The 19993-nt window shown below is 34.2% G+C and overlaps 1 protein-coding gene across 12 annotated transcripts in view; it reads right to left on the bottom strand.

The window, feature by feature from the left end:
- Positions 1-937: 937 nt before the first annotated feature.
- The window catches only part of LOC136833655 (transformer-2 protein homolog beta-like), a 40222-nt gene continuing 21166 nt past the window's right edge, over positions 938-19993 (bottom strand). For 4 of the 12 annotated variants that reach the window (XR_010851544.1, XR_010851539.1, XR_010851545.1 and 1 more), the window contains 2 exons: positions 7107-7182; positions 938-3160 (listed from right to left, as the gene is read on the bottom strand). Coding sequence is in view for 3 of the 12 variants with exons in the window: in XM_067095807.1 (XP_066951908.1) it covers positions 3076-3160 (85 nt within the window). In the remaining 9 variants the exon portion in view is untranslated. Of the gene's footprint in view, positions 3161-7106; positions 7183-18648; positions 18861-19993 lie in introns of all 12 variants that reach the window. The other 8 variants (XR_010851541.1, XM_067095807.1, XM_067095808.1 and 5 more) reach the window with 3 other exon arrangements.

Below are 19993 nucleotides of genomic sequence, written 5' to 3'. Positions count from 1 at the left end.
CTTGGACAATGGATCACAAGCAATGCCTAGTCAATAATCTTGGTCTGAACTCTTCTTCAGATTCCTTGCTACTTGCCAGAAAGTGGCATCCATTCTCCTTTTTAGCAAGTCAAGTCACTGTCCAGTTCCTATCAGGCAATCTTGTAATCCCTGCCAGTGAGTTATTTACATTTACTTCATGAAAATCAGTTAAAGATTTTATTTAGGAAAATCTTTCAAATTACCTTCAGGTAATATTTCAAGTTATATATATTCAGTTATTTCCTTCATGACTGAGCTCAACTTTCTTCCTTTCCCTTTATTCATATTACAATCCAAGTTTAATACTAAAAGCATGGTTCTGTCAATGATCTACACATAAAAAACTTGCAAATAAACTGAGGAAATCATTGTAAATTCTAAGATATGTTTTTCTGTGCTTTATTTATACTGCAAAAATGAAAAGGAAAAATGGGCAAATTTACCAACTTGTGCAGATATAAACACCAAGCACTGCAACACCAAGGCAAACAGTGCAATTCCTGACCCTGTATGAATGCTAGTGATTATCTTCTAATTACTCAGCATATATTGGAAGATGGAAATGATAAATATTCAACATACAATCTGGAGTAAAATAAGAGTATGTTACAGCAATGTGGAAATTTCATATTTTCATAATTATCAAGGCCACCAACAATTTCCAGATCAGTGACTAGTATGATATTTAAATTTTAAGAGAAGCTATATCTATGATAGGCATGTATTGGTTGGAGTCATTAGCACAGGAGAACCCAAATTTTGTATTTTTATAATCATATTTTTACCTTACTGGACAAAACCACGTGGTGTGGTGTGAAGCTCCTTCCAATGCCATCACCTGACATTCTACATCATTAAACTCAACAGTAATTAACTTCTTACACTACTAAATAACAAGAAGGAATCAGAAACAACCTTTAAATTCTTACTTTTTACTTGGAAATGTAGAATAGAAAATCCTTCAAGATATGCAATATTTCTGCTCTGTGTTTATGGTTCAACACCAACTGAAATACACAGAAATAGACGAAAAGTTCCAAACCTGCCGTATGAACACAGATGGACTCTCAAATCCAGTTCTTTAAGACCAAGATTACCAGAAATTAAATCATTTTATTTAACAATAAATCAATGGCTACTGATAAGAAATGTAAGACTCCTTCCACACACACACACAAACTAAATGTTAATGCACAAACATTACATCTACATGGACATTCCTCAGTATAATACATAAACTTGATACAAAGATATCCAGCTGTGACTCTATTTCAAAACAAACTTAATAGTTCCTCTTCACTCTGATCACTAGTATCTTGCTTCTTTTAAAGCAACACTCACAAGGCAAAGCTTGTTAAAACTTCTATGTAATTTTCCATAATGCACATGACACAATTTGGATGACCACTTACCACCCTCCATATTAACATTAGGGAATACTAAGACTGCAATTCAATAAGGGGAACTTATTCCAAAGAGCACTTCAAAACTATAACGGTTGTAGCCATGTTCCAAAGTACAACACTTTCCCTAAGTCACACAATCTACAGCAGTGTACGAAAATATTACACATCACATGCCCTCAAAGGGGATTATAAGATTATAAAAACTTCCATTCAAAACCATGTAACTACAAACTCATTTCATGTTAAATGGCCACATGCAACATTTAACCAAAAACTCAACAACACTAACATAACTGAAGTATGCTACATATCTTGATGAGAGAGTAACAATCAAACACCTAACAATTTTGCAATATTTAACAGAATGTGTATCTGAAACATAGTAAGGATTACATTATGAACATCACAAAAAAATATAAGTACCCTGCTCGACCTTAAATGATAAAATCTACCACAAGCAACTTAAAGCCAGAACTTCTGTCTTACCACATATGAACATGCATTAAATTTACTGAAAAATGTGTGACTCTTTACTGGAAAAGTTAGGTTAGCAAATAACAAAACTTATCAAGTGATGAAACCAACTTTATGCTGATCATAAAGTACAAATAAGTCAGTAATCAGATTCTATGAACATTACTATACTTACAACTCTTATATTTCTAATATAACTGGGGATACTATCTTCTAAAACCATCAATGAACTAGTGAACCTAGAAATCTTGAAATGGCAGAAAATTTAGTATAGTAATAAAAGGTACAGTATCCAACATTGGAATCATTTCTCTGTATATAAAAGAAATTTAATCATGTATAAAAGTAACTATCACAATCAAGCTGAAAGTGCTACACATACTGTATTACCCTTAAAAGTACACCGTTACTGTATAAACTTCCTCTGCAAGCAAAACTGGCATCCACTCATTTCGTAAGGATCCAACTTTCACTAGATTCATATGACAACCATCTGCCATTTTCAATGATGTTGGCTGAACTAGCAAGCATATTTCCTTGGAACATGCCAGGTATAATGGTTTTCATATACTTACCTCAGCAATCTAAATGCCAGTTAATTTAAGATAACCATCTGCTATATACTTAGTAACCTTATGATTACCTGATGAAACTACCCAGGCACCAAACCTAAGTGTTGAAGAATGTCACAACTCTGAACTATACAATTGGTAACCCTAAGGTTGCCTAGACATAAGTGGCAGCAGTGTCCGTTTCCAAATCTATCAAGACTGTATTATTCACCGCAAGATATACTTTAGTAAACAAAAGATTCCTATGTTAACAACTGAACGTAAATCAACATAAAACTTTCAACCCTGTTAACACTTGGACAAATGAAATTTTTAAAAACTAAAACAAATGGAAAAAATGCAACTATACTTACAAAAACCATTTGTGCTAAGTAGCTTGGTATAAAAACCAAAAACTTAATATAATGGGAAAAAAAAATCAGTATTTATATATCTGTTAAATCTGCCTATGGATTTCACTGGCTCTTTTAAAAGCACTGTTTGACTTGCCATTTAACATCAGGACACAAGATTCTCACTCACATTAAGAGCTGTTGCACAGTTCTCAAGGCCCCATTAACTCTACTTAAGATGAAATCAAATATACCTTGTTGATCTCTTCCTCATGAACGAGATCGTGACCGACTGTAACGGGAACGAGAGTGGGACCGAGACCTATACCGATACCTCCCAACCATTCGATGGGATCTGAAAAAAGAATAAGTTGTTAGCCATTAACATGAGTAAGCTCAGTGCTTCATGAACCACATCACATGATTTTGCTGGGTATGGCAATGAGGAGAGGTACTATCTGGAATGGAGAGAAATATGCTCCTAACTTTCGTACAAAAAAAAAAATATATATATATACATATATAGGACTTTTCATAAACATTCTTAAAATTAATTTACTTTTGTAACTTATACACAATGTTACATCTCAAAACATGATAGTACACCACAATTTTCCGATGAAGCATCCAATTCTGTGCAACTTCTATCACCAAATTTAATCTCTGGTAAATAGATAAAATATACACTTTCCCTGAATGCAACTAAAATAAGTCACAGATATTGTTTAAAACTGTTCCTTGCATTTATTGCACTTTTGAAAGTTTTAAAAACATTTACCTTGAATACATACAGGTAAAACAAGGACTGTCAATTGGGTGGTATACATACCAACTACCTGTTTATACAATTAATTTTGTTGAAGATACCTTCCTTTCCTTGCTTTTTAACTTTTCCTGCATAGAGTACTATGCACTCTGCATGGAGTATTCATTTGTGAAAAATGCTGTAGATAAATGTTACAAATGCTCATGAAACAAATACACCCTGGTAGAACCAATAGCTGACAAAAAAGAAAGAAAAAAAAAAGTTTGGAAAAGGGATAAAATCTACAACTGAAATTCATTTGAAAGCTATTAAAGAGAGGGAGAACAGTATTCAGTCATAAAATCTCAGAGTACTTCAATACTTACCATAAATATTCTCATTTACAAAGTAACTTTCTGGTACCTAATCTAGCCAAATTTTGGGGTCACTGCATCATGAGCAAGTACAAATTGTGTGTGTGGTATGTCTAAACTGCAGGAGTAAAGGGTATGCTACTTAAAGCATTACAAAGATTAAGCTAGGATTCACACATCAAATTAGTTATTAATACTGTGTCAGTGTCAACAAGTTAAACAAGTTAAGTATGAAGATGTGCACTTAAATATCAATACCAAAAACTAAAAACAACTGAAAGATGAACAATAAAAAAGTAAGGCAAAATGTATTTCATTACTAACTGATCACATTTCAAAAGAGTTCAGAGGTCTGGTTAAACAAATAATTTATAACTAACTAACTGGTAAATTACAAGGTAAAATTTGAAAACAATTCAGCTTACTAGTACACAAAACGAAGTAGTTTTCATTATATCAATCCATTTGTAATGTTTTTTATTAGAAGTTCAGAATGAATTATGATGAACTTTATTATTTTCCAAAATCATTCTTAATATTATGTCCTGCACAAATGGCTGTACATATCCTTGGTGTGAAAGATCAAGTCGGTGGGATGGGGTTGAGAAGACTGAAGTTGGATGACGAAAGAGAAACAGCTGACTAGAAATGAAAAAGAATTGTTCCAAGCTGGCAGTTGTTGCTTTTTAGATAAACAGTAAATTTTTTGTCAATACCTTTAATTCAATAATTTTTAAATGCAGTACAAATGGCAAGCCTAACCTTCCAAAAATGCACTATGCGATATGCAAATGAGACAAAAGTTGTAGGTACAGATCCGAGACTGGTTGATATGAAAGTATACAAGTGTCACTCCATGTGCTGTATTACTAAATGGTCTTATCAGGTCACTGAGCTCAAACTCACCTATCAGGGGGTTAGTACTATCTTACAATTACAATTTCAGTAACTGAATGAATTTACAGTTCTTAAGACAGTATCCTTCACCGATTTGTGTCCAAGACTTTTAACTCACTGTGGGTTGAGGTTCAAAGTCACTTCAAAACAGTTATAACTGCACAGATAATGGAGATTATGACCTAGTCTGAATTCAGCAGGGTAGCTCTAATAATCGTTAAATGGGTGTACACAATTCTCAATGACAGGATACCACCACCTTATGGGCTAATCAATTCGTACTCATGACTGTATTAATCCCATGGCTTCAATTCCCTTTAATTTGAGATTTCATCATTCCAAACCATTTATTTATTAAAGTGTTTTTTGATGCTACTAATCAATTAAAAATATTTTTCAAAGCCTGATCTAGTTATATAATCTGCAGATTTGGCTATTTTATGCAAATTTTTTTATTTTAATAATTGCATGAGCAGAAATCCAGAACAGTTCAGTATTGTGTTTACATAAGATAGAGTGGTTATGCACAAGAATTTTTAAACAAGTGTTGCTGAAATCACAACCATACAAAGATGTATTTTAACAGAATTTCAACAAGACTGAGGATGGTTGTAAAGTGTGGCCCTTTAACCATGTAGTACATAATCCATACATTTGATACTCTGGGATGTAAGGGAAATTTCTGCAGAAGTGAGATAGATGAGTGTATTAATGGTACATCAAGGTTCTCTGCATTTATCTTTCAGTTACAGCCATACTGCTTTCTGCCTATGGTCTCTTTCCACTAGTGGCCCAAATCATTAAACTTTACTCCAATTTTCCACTCATATAAGAAAAAATCCTTTGGGCACACCCATGAGTCTCACAGTGGGACTCAGTAGTCATGTTCATATGCATCCCCAAAAGCAGCAGCTTCCCTATCAATGGAATAGTGGTAATGATTATTTAGAAAAACATCTCTCTAATCAGATGACTTGTTTGTATTATTACTCGCTCAAAACAATTAATGGATCATTACACAAGAGCAAGGTTGGGTCACTGTTTTCAACATGAATGAAACTGCTTGAAGAGGGAATGGAGCGTAATCAACAACGAATATATGCTATGAGCAAAAATTATTTTGAAACATATTCCAGACATCACTATTTCAACAGAAACTATTAAAATCTATTCTGAACACAGCACCCAACCAAACATGGGCAAACCTGTGGCATAAATCAGATTCAAGTTTCTCAAAAACATGGGATTTAAAAGCAATGCTTAGATGTTGGATCTTCTTGGTTAACAGATTAATGGATTAGAGTTAACTGGAGATTTGATATGACCTGTTTACAAAAAAGGAGAAAAAGATCTAAAGGTCAAATTATGGTGGGATATCTTTCTTTTTATTCCTTCAGGGTTTATGAAAGGGTATTTGAGCCAACTGAATGAACTAAACATCTTTAGGCATGGAAGACAAACCTTAGGTATGATCTTGACTCCTGGAAATAATAATTGATGAGATGAAACGGAAGACAATTAAATTTCCATCTGTAAATTCTAATTTACAAACTTACAACAAATGGTTCATATGTGACAGACACTGTAGTACTGTGAAATGCCACAATGTTAAAAGGAAGAATTTTAACACCTACCCACACATTCAACATACAGCAAAGTCTTGGTTTAAAAATGAAGATCAGTTTGAGGTTAAAACAGGCATTTTACACTGGTAGCTTTAATAAAACTCCCTTTGGTCTTTTCCTACCTAGCTGTAAAACTTACTAAACTTTACCGCACTCCAATTTTCAGTTCTCGTTAAGAACAAATCCATATGAAAATCAAAATATTACGCCTCAAAAAGTGACAGTGATATATAAAAGAACCTAAGCTGCATACTTTTACATATTACATCACCCTTACTGAATTTTTAGGTTTAGAAAATGTGAGGGATAAACCTCATTCATGAAGCCATTACCTTACTATAATTTATCCAGAGGACCATGCATTAATGTAAAAAAAATAAGAACTTCAGAATGATTTGGAAGAGCAAAATGACATTCTGACATCAAAATGGTAAGAAAATGAAAGGAAAACACAAAACTGTTGTTCACAAGAAAACTAAGGTAAATGAACATCTCACTGGTAGACCAAGATCTACATCAACATAGGAATTTCATGTCTGAAGTTGTTTGGTGATGATAAAGATGCTAAACTGGAAGTCACCTACATATAACCTCCACCTGCTATATTCAATTATGAGAAGGCAAAGATAAACCATGGAAGGCAAAAACAATAATATGTACCTCTATAAGATCAATCCTGCCTTTTGGCCACATGTCCTGAACACTTGCATCAAAAACTAGAGCCAATTACAAACAGCTGAAACAAAGGTTTTACATTAATAAAATTTGTCGTGAGACTGGATACATGAAGAAATGACAATATCAGGAGAAACTGTAATGTTTTGAGGTTTGTTGAATAAGGCAAGTTGTGGTGGTTAAACCATGTGAACATCAGAAGAGGCTGATACCTTAAGATGCTTAATAAATGGAAACAAGGGAAGATCCTGTGGAAAAACCTGCAAATGAGTAAGGTGGAGAAGCCATTCTCTTTATCAGATTGGGGTTAAGGTTAAGAATAACAATAATGGAAGAAACTGAGTACTAATGATTTATACTGTATGCTTTTTAGCTGAAATTGAGGGTTATGTACACAGCAAGAATCTGGGTAAAGTCTTCCAGGAAGATTAAACAGTGGCAATTTTCATGAGCTGTCTGTAAGGTGTTTAGAAAGCATTTTCAATACACCATAGTCTCTCTTAGGGAATAACAGACTGCGATCTGCCAAAGTGACTGGATGTCTATAGTAAATTTTTAGCCTCTTAATAATAATATGTACATCCTACATTATGTAATTTCAGTTACAAAGGGATGGGGGAAATCTTCAGAGTGAAAAGGACAAATGTGTAAAATGGTTTCAAACGAAAATTTGCAAAGTGCCCCAATAGCTTTCCTCAATACACAGATTATGGGTAAGCTGGTATTACAGTTTACAGTACACCATAAAATTGTCCATTCAAGTAGTGATAATTACAAACTAAATTACAAAATATTTTCAATTACTGCTAATACTTACAATACTAAACAAAAAAGCAGTTAATTTTTCTCTCAGTAGACTATCCCATAAGGATTTGTTCTTAAATCAGGAATGAAAATTTGAGCAAGAAGGGAGGAAAGGATGCCACAGATGTAAAATGGGGGTCAAATGGATCCTACAAAATAACTTTAATAATGCCTGCAGTACACCATAAACAGCTGCAAAGTATGTAGTATTATTACACTAAAGTATAGTTTGACTACCATGAGACCAATTTGATGCACTACTTTCAGGAGACTTTGTTCTTAAATGAAGGTTTAAAACTGGAGCAAGACTAAGGTTAAAGAAGTTGGGCAGCTATGTAGGATCAGAGCAAAAGTGTAAATGGAAGTAAAACACTAAAAACAAGGCTTGGGCTCTTGTTTAAACTCTCCATGTAACCCTTGCTGTGACTGTTCCTGTTTCTATGGCATGCCTTGAATCTACTTCTGCTGTTGATAAAGCTAAATAATGTCCACTAGGAACTGCTGTATCTCAAAGGAACAAGTTTTATTTGTAATAACATGAATTTTGACATTCTGACCTTTCTACTGATAAATTCTGGTTCTTTTCAAATAAAAGTTGTCAATAATTTCTGGTGCAGTTCAGCTTTCCAATTCTTGGTCATTATGTTCTTTAGCTTAGTCTCAGGGAAACACAATCTGGCCCATATATTTTACAAAAAAATACTCATCTCCCAGATATTACAATACTTCTGACCTTCCTGCCTTTATCTAATCCTCCACAAGATTTGTTGTCTGTAAGGTTCTCATTGCCCCAAATGCCATAAGGGTACCACTTCCAGTGCACCTTGTATGGAACATTGTGGATGATACTAAAGCAATGTTGCCTTGGCAGCATTACTTTCTGCATTTTATTTATCGCACCATTCCCTCAGGTCTCTTTCTGCTCAAGTGCCCAGCTTTTTTAACTTAACCTTGCTCCAATATTTACCTCCAATTCAAGAACAAATCCTTCAGATGAACATTGTGAGAATCTAAAATTAATACTGGTTCAGCATTCTCACTGCACTAATTTGTATAAAATATAATAAAATATCAACAAGATATTTGCCCAGACCATGTTCTGCTAAATTCTTGAGTTATACAAAAACTGGCCTTTAAGCTTGGTTTTTTTTTCTCTTCTGATTATTAAATCCCATTTAACATTCCCCATCTCACTTGTGAGTGCTTAATCATCAATCTTGACCGACTGCATACAATTATTACTAGCAAGCTGCAGCAACCAAAGATGTAAACTCTACACTTCAAGCCTGTAGGCTATTAAGTAGCTAAAGCTGCAACTATTTTGACAAGATCATATGTAAATATTCCTGTTAGTAATTCAACATATGTAAAACCCATTATAATAATTGTCAGCATACGTGAAATAATAAAAACAAAACTAGATCAAGACTGATGTTGGAATATGGAATTCCATCAAACCAAAAGGAATGACACAAGCAATTTTGACTCCCCACTATACTAAAACATATCATGAATATACTTCAGCTACTTAATACACACATATTACAAACAGGTTGAATAAGAGTCAAAAGACTTACTGGTAATACTAACCAGCAATTCATACAATTATCCATTATTGGCTAGACTTGTTCTCAACTTACAATTAAGGTCTTGTCTTCAACCTCTTTGTTATGTATATGGTACTGTGGATGCACCTTTACAATTGTTTACCCTTCACTTGACTCATAGATGACTGATGAATAGTCCACATGATCAAATCCATTTAAGTACAGAATGCAAAGTAGAACTACCAGTTAAATATTTTTTTTTTGTTTCCAAAATATAACTGATAACGAAAACAAAGTTCTGGACACAAACCACTATGAAATTTTTCCATAACCACCATTTTCAACTAACCAAAATATGGAATTTTTAAAAATCTGTAATTTAAACTTGTTAGAAACAAACCTCTTGGGTCAGCACTGTGAGAACTAAATAAATTAGCACAGTGGTCTGGTTAAACTAGTTAATAATCATACACTACAAAAATGCAGACCAGTACAGAAAAACAAACACAAGGTAAAGAATAAGCTGTAAGATATATAAATGAAAACTAACAAAACAACAGATTTATGAAAGAAGACTTGTGCAAGCCTGCACAGCAAAGTTGAATGTGCAAGCAGAATGAATTAAGTGCCACAGTGGTCAAAAATACAATAAAATTTCTGGAAAAATGTGATCCAATCACACTGAAGAAGAAGAAATGATAAAAAAAATATATGGTATGGTCTGATTAAAATGACAAAAAACTGATGAAGCATGCAAGATGAAGTAATCCAATAAAGTGCCAAAGGTTATTACCAAGAACTACGATAAGAACTTTAATAGTCAACTTTTATTCAACAACATTAGCTGCTGAAGACCACACTGGGAAACATTCAGAACATTAGCAGATTAAGAGAAGAAAAGTCCCTCAGCTCTTGATAAATTTTTGCAAAACTGAAGAGAGATTACAGATGTTTGTCGGAAGTAAATTACAAACTGAGAATTATTCTTATATTTCAAGTGAGTTCCACGTAACTAACAGTCACTTTTCACTAACAGTCACCTTGTCCATGAAAAGATGTGAGTGATAGGGGTCCACTGTCCTACAAAACCAACAATCATATGTTTCAGTTCCATCAACTATACCTAGACCACAATCAAAGTCTGGAATGTTATCAGGTTGTGGTCTACCAGTTTACTAGAGAAAGACAACAGTCCATGTATGTACCACCTGGATCCACTGGCAAGATTCTCCAGGTTCTCAAGTCTAGTGCTATTGCCAGCTCTGTGCAGAAGTTCCCCAGACTGTTTGCTCAGCAACTCGTCCGTCATTTGTCCATCAACCATCCATATTTATCTCCCTTTTCCTAATGGCAAATAATCACTTCATTTCAGTACTCTTTACTTTTCAGCTTGGTGAATTAACATTAAAAAGTGTGATCTTCTCAACTTACCAGACATTTTCAGTCATCAGTAATTACAAACAACTACCTACTACAGTAAGCCTTCGTTAATTTGCACCAAGTAAAAGAGAGTGGGAACGTCATCACAGGAAATGACTGAAGAGCTACCTCTAGGCTACCCCATACCCTAACCCAACCTTGGCTAGCCTATAAAAATACACTTAATGAAAAGAATCTAGACAAAAATTATCCATGTTTTTCATAACATGTGGAATACAAAAAAACAAAAAAGACATTAGCAAGCAATATCCTAACCTACCTAGCCAAACCAGATATTCATTGTCAAGTAACTATCATCCCACAAAAAAAAAAAAAAAAAAAAAATACAAATTACCAGTAATGTTGATAGGTAGTGGACAAAAGTACACCACTATCATACTAAACATTTACCAGACTTCCCTGGTATTTGTATTTTCTTTGGGTACAGTTTTCTATTTCCAGTACAATACACAAGCCAACAGTGTACTGTACCATACTACAAGGATGTACAATATCAACTAGATTGCAGACTGAAAAATAATTTCTTTTTTTACCCCTAACCTCCACATCAACAGACCAATCAGCATACAACAATTGACTGCATACAATATTAAGCTATTGTCTTCATGAAAGACTTCCTACATCCAGAAGCAATATAACAAGACGATATGCTCACTGCAGAGGTTTTGAACATGCAGCTGTAAGAAAGGTTTCTTCTACTGCTGTGACCCAGTCTCTTGCCCTGCTGCCTCCAGCAATGTCCAATTTTTCAGCTTTGCTTATTGCTTCTATTCCAATAAGAACTCCTGTTGCAGTTTGGGCGCAGCAGCCAAGGCTCGAAGATATCCTGTCCCCAGGTCCTAGTTGCCTTCTCATCTGGGTCCTGCAAAAGTTGTAGTGCAAGCAGTGCAATAACATCCACGTACGGGATCCTGAAGATGTGCATATCTTTTGGGTCATCTTGGGAGTTAGCACTGACCAACAGGAAGTCTGGCAAGGCTTAAGGTAGCCACCAGGACAGTGATTGCCAGTGTTGATCATGCAGGGCATTTGAAACATTTCTCATCTTCAGATGGGAAGATGAGAAGTGACCATCAAGATACTCATGTCTCTGGGAGAGAGATTTTCGATGGGTTTTCTGCTCATCAGTGCCTTATAATGGCCACCAAGTCAAGCAGTTAACCAGTCATTTGTTGCATGACAGAGCTCAAACTTTAGTAGCATGGTTGATATAAGGGGCAGTTTCTTCTTTGCTCTGGTTGAGTACCTTCCTCTTCAACCTCTTCAGGCATAATAAGGTAATGTAAGAGGACTGTTCACTGTTGCCCGAGACCTCCCTGGTTCTTGTTCAAAAGACACTTGTCACTTTTAAGACCCCATCTGCTTCCTTGACAACTAAATAGATGCCAACCAAGGCGAAGAGAACAGCTTTTCAGAGGTTTTATGTTGACAGCTATAGGACTGTGCTATTTAACCTCTGCAACAGGGTCTCTTCTTCCACTGTCCTCCAACTCCAGTGAGGGAAGCCAAAGAAAGGGATCATCATCTCACTGAGAGATCAAATCTCAAGTCACTCCTCTTGTTAACTCATCTCTAAAACTTTTTTTCATTTACAAGATAGGATCTTGTGAACACATCTGAATGGGAATCTTGTAACTTGGGTTTTGTGCCTCCCAGATAAAGTTTGAACTCTACCACCTTATTCCTTTCCTTTTCTCTCACTTCTACAAATTTTGGCTCACACGTTACTTCAAAACTTTTCAACTTTCCTGTTTTAAGTGATTAAACTTCCAGATCTAAGCTACACTATATAACTGTTCTTACAACCTGCCGATTCCCTACATTTTACTAACAAAGCAACATATTCATATTTTTTACACAGAAAAGAGTATGAGTTTCCCATGATTTTGAATGACATATGGCTAAAAGCATGGCCTCCATTCTGGAAGTGATTACACATCACAGTCACCTGACAACCTTCTATGAGTTTCTCACGCTAAACTACTGAACTGCATACAAAAGGCAAATACAGGGGAAATATAATCACTTTCTTCCTTAACTTGAAATAAAATATCCTACAGAGCTTAACTATGAGATGAATCCTAAAACCCATAGAATGTTTGAAAGTAGCAACTGATTGACTGTGAAAACCCTTGGAATTTGAAGGTACGTCTGGTAACAACAGTGCTGAGTTGCCTCATCAGACTTTCTGCAGGGCATTTCAGGATGAAAAGTTACATGAAACAATGGATGCACTATATGTACCCTTCTGGTCTGGAATAAAGCCACTTTCCTGCCTAGACGAAACATTCTTCCAACAGAGCTTATTGTGGTAATTTTCTTGATCATTCTTACCTTCAGTACCTCTTTACAGGCTCTATCCCTAATGCCAGATGAAAAATATAGCTTTCTCTTTATAACCATTAGCAGTATCTGGTCTTGTTCCTAGCCTCTGTAATGCCTATTTCACAATCCAACATCACACTTCCCTTGTTCCCTGCTCTCCTTGACATTTCAAACAACTCATTTCCTGACATCACCCGTTTTCCAAAATGCCCATTTCATGTGGTTCTCTCTCCTTAATGCTATATCCGTTCAAGTCCTATTAATAGCAGTTTTCCCCCTTCCACTGAAAGTTGGAAAGTGTGACTAATTTGATGAGGAGATAAAAAAGTGTGATTAATTCAGAGATAAAATTAATTTAAATATTCTTTTTTTAGAAAGTATTATTACCCAACAAAATTCCATTACGTTTGCCATGTATTAAAGATGGGTTTCAGAGATGTAAAATAACCACTTAAAGGAATGGTACTTTTAATGTCTGAGTAGCCACAGACTGACCGTCTTATTGGCATCTGGACAATCACAATAATGTACAGTGGTTTTACCAACAATGTTAAAATGCATTATAACCATACTGGGACTGAGTTTAAACAGACAGAGATAATATTCTAGGGTTTCAGTTTTAAGATATATTTTACCTCATATTTAGTAAGTTACACTAAAAACTTCACTAAAAAAATTAAAGCTTTGGTAAAAAATATTTAAGGCTATTTGTAAAATTCTGTATTCAGGATTGGCTAAAATAAGCACAGCAAAACAAAACAGTTTCCCCTTTCAATGTTGAGGTATACATAAAGAACACTTGGGAACTAGGTCATGTAAAGTAGTTGAAACCATGGAGTCATTTCTCAAGACTCAAGATTTGGTGGGATTTGTTCATAATCCTGTGAAATTCTGGGTGTCTCAAAACTTGCCTTTGGCAAATCCTACAATGATTGCCTACTGGTAATGCAATTTTTTTCTTTCTTTTTGTTTGCTATATACCTATATTTCATGGTATAAAACTACTTATGGTATCATTTTGAAGTTGAATACTTGTACTTTATTATGTTAAGGAACTGAAAACAGCAAGAACAGACATTCAACAGAAAATTTTCTATAGATCACCACTTGCAATCATTATCATCTCAAACTGGCATTTGCAGCACTGCAAATGACCATCAAAATTTCATTGGGTTAAATAATGACTAAAATTTGGAGAAAAGTAAAGCTGAAGTTGGGGCAGTGGGACCTACAAGCCACTAAGGGAAAAATAATTGGCAGAAAAAATAACCAAATGTGCATCAGTTGGACAGATGTTACCTATTGCATGGGACAAAATTACTTCAGTTTGATGTCTTGGAAATGAATAACAAATTCAAATGAGTTCAACATGCTTGACTCATAATTTGTAAATAGCAGGCCTATTATTTCACTACATCTACCATTTACTACAAATAATCAAGTCCAATATTGAAATAAAACTGCAGAAACCAATAGCATTTTCTACATGAGAATGGGTCACATGTCAGTCTATAGAGTAATAAATTTATCTAATACCCAAAGTGTTTTTTTAGATGACTTTAAAGTCAACAGATCTTGATCAATTATATTTCAAATCTAAAACATTGTTCTAGATGGCTTTCAAGTCAATAGATCTTAAGCAATTACATTTCTCAATCACTGACATAATTCAAGCAATACTGTAGACAGTTCTGTAGTGAAAACAGTTCTGTTAAGGAATATGATCTGAAAAGTTTCCAGCAAGATATGCCAAAACAATCAACACAGAAAGGAGAGACTAACACAACAGCATAAATTGTTGCAAGTACGCGTCCGTCTCACGTTTTGCCATATGATATTTATGTTAGCATGCATAGTTTGTTGATACATAAAATACTGCTCACTGGAGCTGTAAACTACCTGACATGGAGGAGATTCTAATTTTGGATAATTATTTAAGTTTAGGGGCTTGAAATGGAGGAGTAAGCTTTGTGAAAATATCTTTCCTTAAACAATTCCTACCTGACAGGTTACTTAAACTACTGAACTTTGCATAAGTTCAAGATGTACTGAAGTCACACTTTCTGAATTTGGGCCAGATACCCAACAATATCTAAATTTATAAACTACATCAAAGTTGACCTATCAGTAACTCATGTTGTATGAAAACATTTCATTCAAGTCATTTATGAAGTGGGTCTTTCCATATACACATTGTCGTCTTGATAAATGTGCATTTACAGCTAAATATACACTTTTCAACTTGAGTTGAAATCCTGTGTTTATGAACTTCCAAGCAGGATAATGAACCTAAAAAGTTCAGGGAACTTTATCAGGAAGACTGGTCTGTAATAATTTACACAGCTTGGAGTTTCCCAAGTTTTGTTTCTGGAATTATTATATCATGCATCATTAACATCAGTAATTTCAAGTCAATCTTGGCAACTGAATTATATTTTTTGCTCAAACAGTTGTGAATACTCAGTGAATATCCATCAAATGTTGTGGAAGTTTGCTTGGAAAAGCTGCTAAGACCAAGATGACTAAAAATTCAATACCGCATGACAAAGAAGGAGCCAGTAGTATTAAAAACACTATCACACCTCTTTGTCAAGAGGAAGTGTAGACTGCTTTTCTTTGGCTAGAAACAGACTATGGTGCGTACAAAGTAGGTTAACATTTTTGTTATCTGCTTTTTTGTCTTAATTCCTGTTTCAATCACTTTAGTATTCAACCACATTTAGTACACTAGTAACATAATCCTTAATTCATGTTAGATGCTCTGATTTGACATTCTCTTCATTCATAAATGATCAAAACTCCTCAATGATATCGCTGGGGTCAAATTTATTACATCATTTCATTTTTATATAGTAATAATTCTAGCATAGGCCAAATTCTGGGACATTTGTGAACCTGACTACAATGTACTTTCATTCATCAACTATGAACTATCAGAAAGTATGAATTACACTTCCCAAGAAAAGGATGAATGTCTATGATAATCCAAATCTGCAGTTTTCTACCTACTTTCCAAACTCTTTATATGATAAAAATGGCTCTGGCTTAACTTGTCTAGATATATGAGAGGGATACACACAGGAATCCTTAATATGAATAGAGATTTTATACAGTAATAATAATAATGAACCCCTTATACTTAGATTATCATGAGAGAGAGAGAGAGAGAGAGAGAGAGAGAGAGATTTTAATATTTCAGGCAAATGGAAATAACAAACACATTTTCAAAACCTTTCTCAAATAAACCTTAGTAGACTGCTTATCAGTGACATGTAACCTAAGAGCACCACACCTCTTGCTTACCAAAACTCTTCTCTGCTTTCCATAGGCCACTGAAAAGTTGAACATTATTGATTCTCTCTAAAAAGCTAAAACAATCAAGCAAGCATTCGACTTACCTAATTTCTCTGCTGGTATAAATTAATTCAGAAGTTGAAAGGCAATACTAAAATCAAAATATTGGTAAAAGAACACAGCTGCCGTTTCAAGATACAAAAATACATGCAATACTAAAAACAAATGCACTAAAAATAACGTGTCTGACTTTTGATGGGGTATATTGAGAAAAGAGATACCCTTAAATCCTGGTTACCTCTCAACAGAGAAAAGGATATAAGTTCTAAAAAAAAAAATTAAGACCTTAATCCACACTATAGGAAAAGCAACATGATATTGCAAACAATACCAGAGTAACTCTACAAAGATAATTAACCTCAAAAAGGCTATAGAGAATACAATTCACTACTTTAAAAGATGCAATGACAAACTCCTAATCTGGTCTACATTAGAGAAGTCTACCTATGAAAAATGTATGCATGCTCAGTAAGAATATTTGGCATCACTATGGTTCTTCATATGAAAACTGCATTAAATCCCAGAAAAATAAAGCTTTACCAAACAAAATGATTAGCTCAAAACTTTCAAAAGTTAAAATGCAACTGTAAAAAGAGAGAAAAATCAATACAAGGATTAATCTACATACTGTAATTTTTGTCAAATACTTGACTGAAATAATGTCATATATCCATGCCTTAGTTTTTAATAAAATCATTTACAAAACACTCTAGGCAAAGCTGAAATAAATGTAAAACTGATAATTAATTTGAGGGACAATTTTAAATTGGTTTTACCTAAAACCTTAAACATGCTTAAAATGGTACCACATGGTAAACTCTCCAAAACACAAAGAATACCAAATTAACCACTTAAATAGAAGTGTGTTTCCTCTCCGAGATCACTAGGAGCATATAAATTACCACCCGTAAAAATATCTGCAGAATCAATTACTCCTCATGAAATGTCTATGAAAAAAAGGCAACGCAACAAACGGAAACAACTTTTTAAATACAACTTTATGACCAAGATATGAAGGAAATACTACATGAAAGCAACAATTAAAATTAATGACAAACGTTTATCATGGCCTCTACCCTGAAACTAAAGACTGCATGATTTCTTGAACTGAAAAATTTGTGAAGTTCTGCACACAACATGCACATAAAAACCAACCAGAGTTTGAAGTGAATGATAAAAACAAATAAATGATACCACCAAGAAGAGGAGATTTTTACCTACTGAAGAAATTCACGTGGAAACTCTTCCTCCCAAGAGCTCATTATCCATTTACAAAAACAAGAATGAAATCTAAGTAAAAATTTGTCAAATTCTTAGATTTGACAATGCTGGTTAGTTTAAATATGTAAACAAGTCATACCACTAAATTTCCATTCCAAGGAAAGAATGAAGACAACCATTTAAAGTACCTTTCCCCAATGATAGAGTAACACAGTATTCTAAAAGCTTTGGTTGTTTTAAGATTTCCCAACCAGATCAATATTTGCAATCCTTACCTTGAATATCCACATACACCCAAACCTAATAATTGTCAAACTGGAGTACAGTAGTCAAGAGCACAATTTACAGGCATGGGCTGTATCAGTAATTCAGTGCTGTTTGAAACTGGGTATTAAATGCCAACTTGCTAAAAATTTGGCAGTAGTTAATATTCAATGAAAAGCTCACCAATATTTTATGAAAATAAATTAAAAACTATCAACACTTTATAATCACCTGAAGATTACCTGAAAAGCACAACTGACACTATAAGAACTTCTTTGGCTTCCTTTTGAGAAGTACATGTTGACCCTAACTGACATTTTACTCCTCATTTTACTCAGATGCCTGGTACTTCTTTCAACACAATAGGACAAGCATGTATTTTGAAACATGCCCAGGGTACTACACTTAATTTAGTAATGATACTAGAATTAAGGTACCATAATCAACCTTAAGAATAACCTGAAATGGATGAATTTTAGCATTGTAGGACTTAACGTCACTTCACCCATTCGTGAAGATTTCTTCAGAATGTCTCTCATCACTAAGAGAAGTAACTGTTACCATCATCACACCTAATGTTGAGACAGAGAGAGAGCGCTTTGTCATCATCACCACCATCATCATCATCATCACCACCACACACCATAAACGTGGAGTCCATCTCACACACTGTATGTTGAGTGCTTTGCCATGGCACATCACACCCTACGTGGACAACAGTTACAACAATCTACAAGACTCCAGCTTAACCCCATTGCTGCAGAACCAACCATATCTCACACCTCTGAAATATATCAGCATATATGAGCATTCTGAGAACCATTAACTACGTGATAACTAAAGACAAAACACCATTTTTACACAAGTACGCATGATGATGACAGTGCTTACTTGCTAGTCTTTGACTAATCAAGAAACAAGATAGAATGCTATTCTCTTTAGTAGTACAAATCTGCAATAACTCTAATGCACCTTCGAATTAGAACAAAACCAAAGTTTTACTGAAAACTTCAGATTAAAAAAAAGATTAAACAAAATAAAAATCAAACAAAATTATACTTTACAGTTCTGCTATTAATAATAGAAAACAGTATCCTACTTCATTACACCATCAAATAAGGATAAAAACTCTTAATATCCAGTATATTTTCAACTTTAAATATGTATGGTTTTTAGTTTCAAGTCATTACTTGCACATTTCCCATACTAAAAACTTTTCTTGGAATGATGAGAAACTTGAATTATTACACTTACATTTAAGATATAACATTATTACATACCTAACTAAATAATTCAGTAATAACAGTCATTGTATATATAATAATTTAGAGTAAGTGGAAATTTTGTAATTTGTCAAAAAAATGTAGTTTTAAAATAAAACCTGCATTCATAAGTACTCAAAATAAAAAATCAAAATACTTTTATAGAATTTAATTCACAAAAGGACCCCCATTTTCTGCAAGTGTACATAACCAATAAAAGGGGGTTTTGTGTACTATTAAGAGTATTAAGTTACACAAACAGTTATAATTTAGCATGTTGGTTTAACGCCTCCTTTGATGGCTGTCACTCAAAACTATTACATCCTCTTGAGTAGTATCTAACTTCACCTTACCTTTTCATGAACCCTGTTTCTCGCTTCACATTTTTCTTCTTTTTCTTTGCTTTGGCATCTTTTCTACAGTAAAAACATGTATGTAGATACTACAGGTGGCTTCCATTCAGATAAGGAAACTCAAGTATTAACTATTTGACTCCATCCCAGCCTTGCTAAACCAACATCTAAGTTATAACATTATGGCCACAGTAAATTGAGAAAATACTGAGAAATACAAGAAACAAACTGCAAAATAAAATTTAAACAATACACAGAAGCATCCAACTGCCCTGCCTGTTTTGCTTGAATTTCATAATCTT

The sequence above is a fragment of the Macrobrachium rosenbergii genome, chromosome 52 (genome assembly GCF_040412425.1).
Source record: "Macrobrachium rosenbergii isolate ZJJX-2024 chromosome 52, ASM4041242v1, whole genome shotgun sequence".
NCBI classification, from domain to species: domain Eukaryota; kingdom Metazoa; phylum Arthropoda; class Malacostraca; order Decapoda; family Palaemonidae; genus Macrobrachium; species Macrobrachium rosenbergii.
The sequence above is the reverse complement of the archived record's forward strand: the minus strand, read 5'-3'. Positions and strand labels throughout refer to the sequence as shown.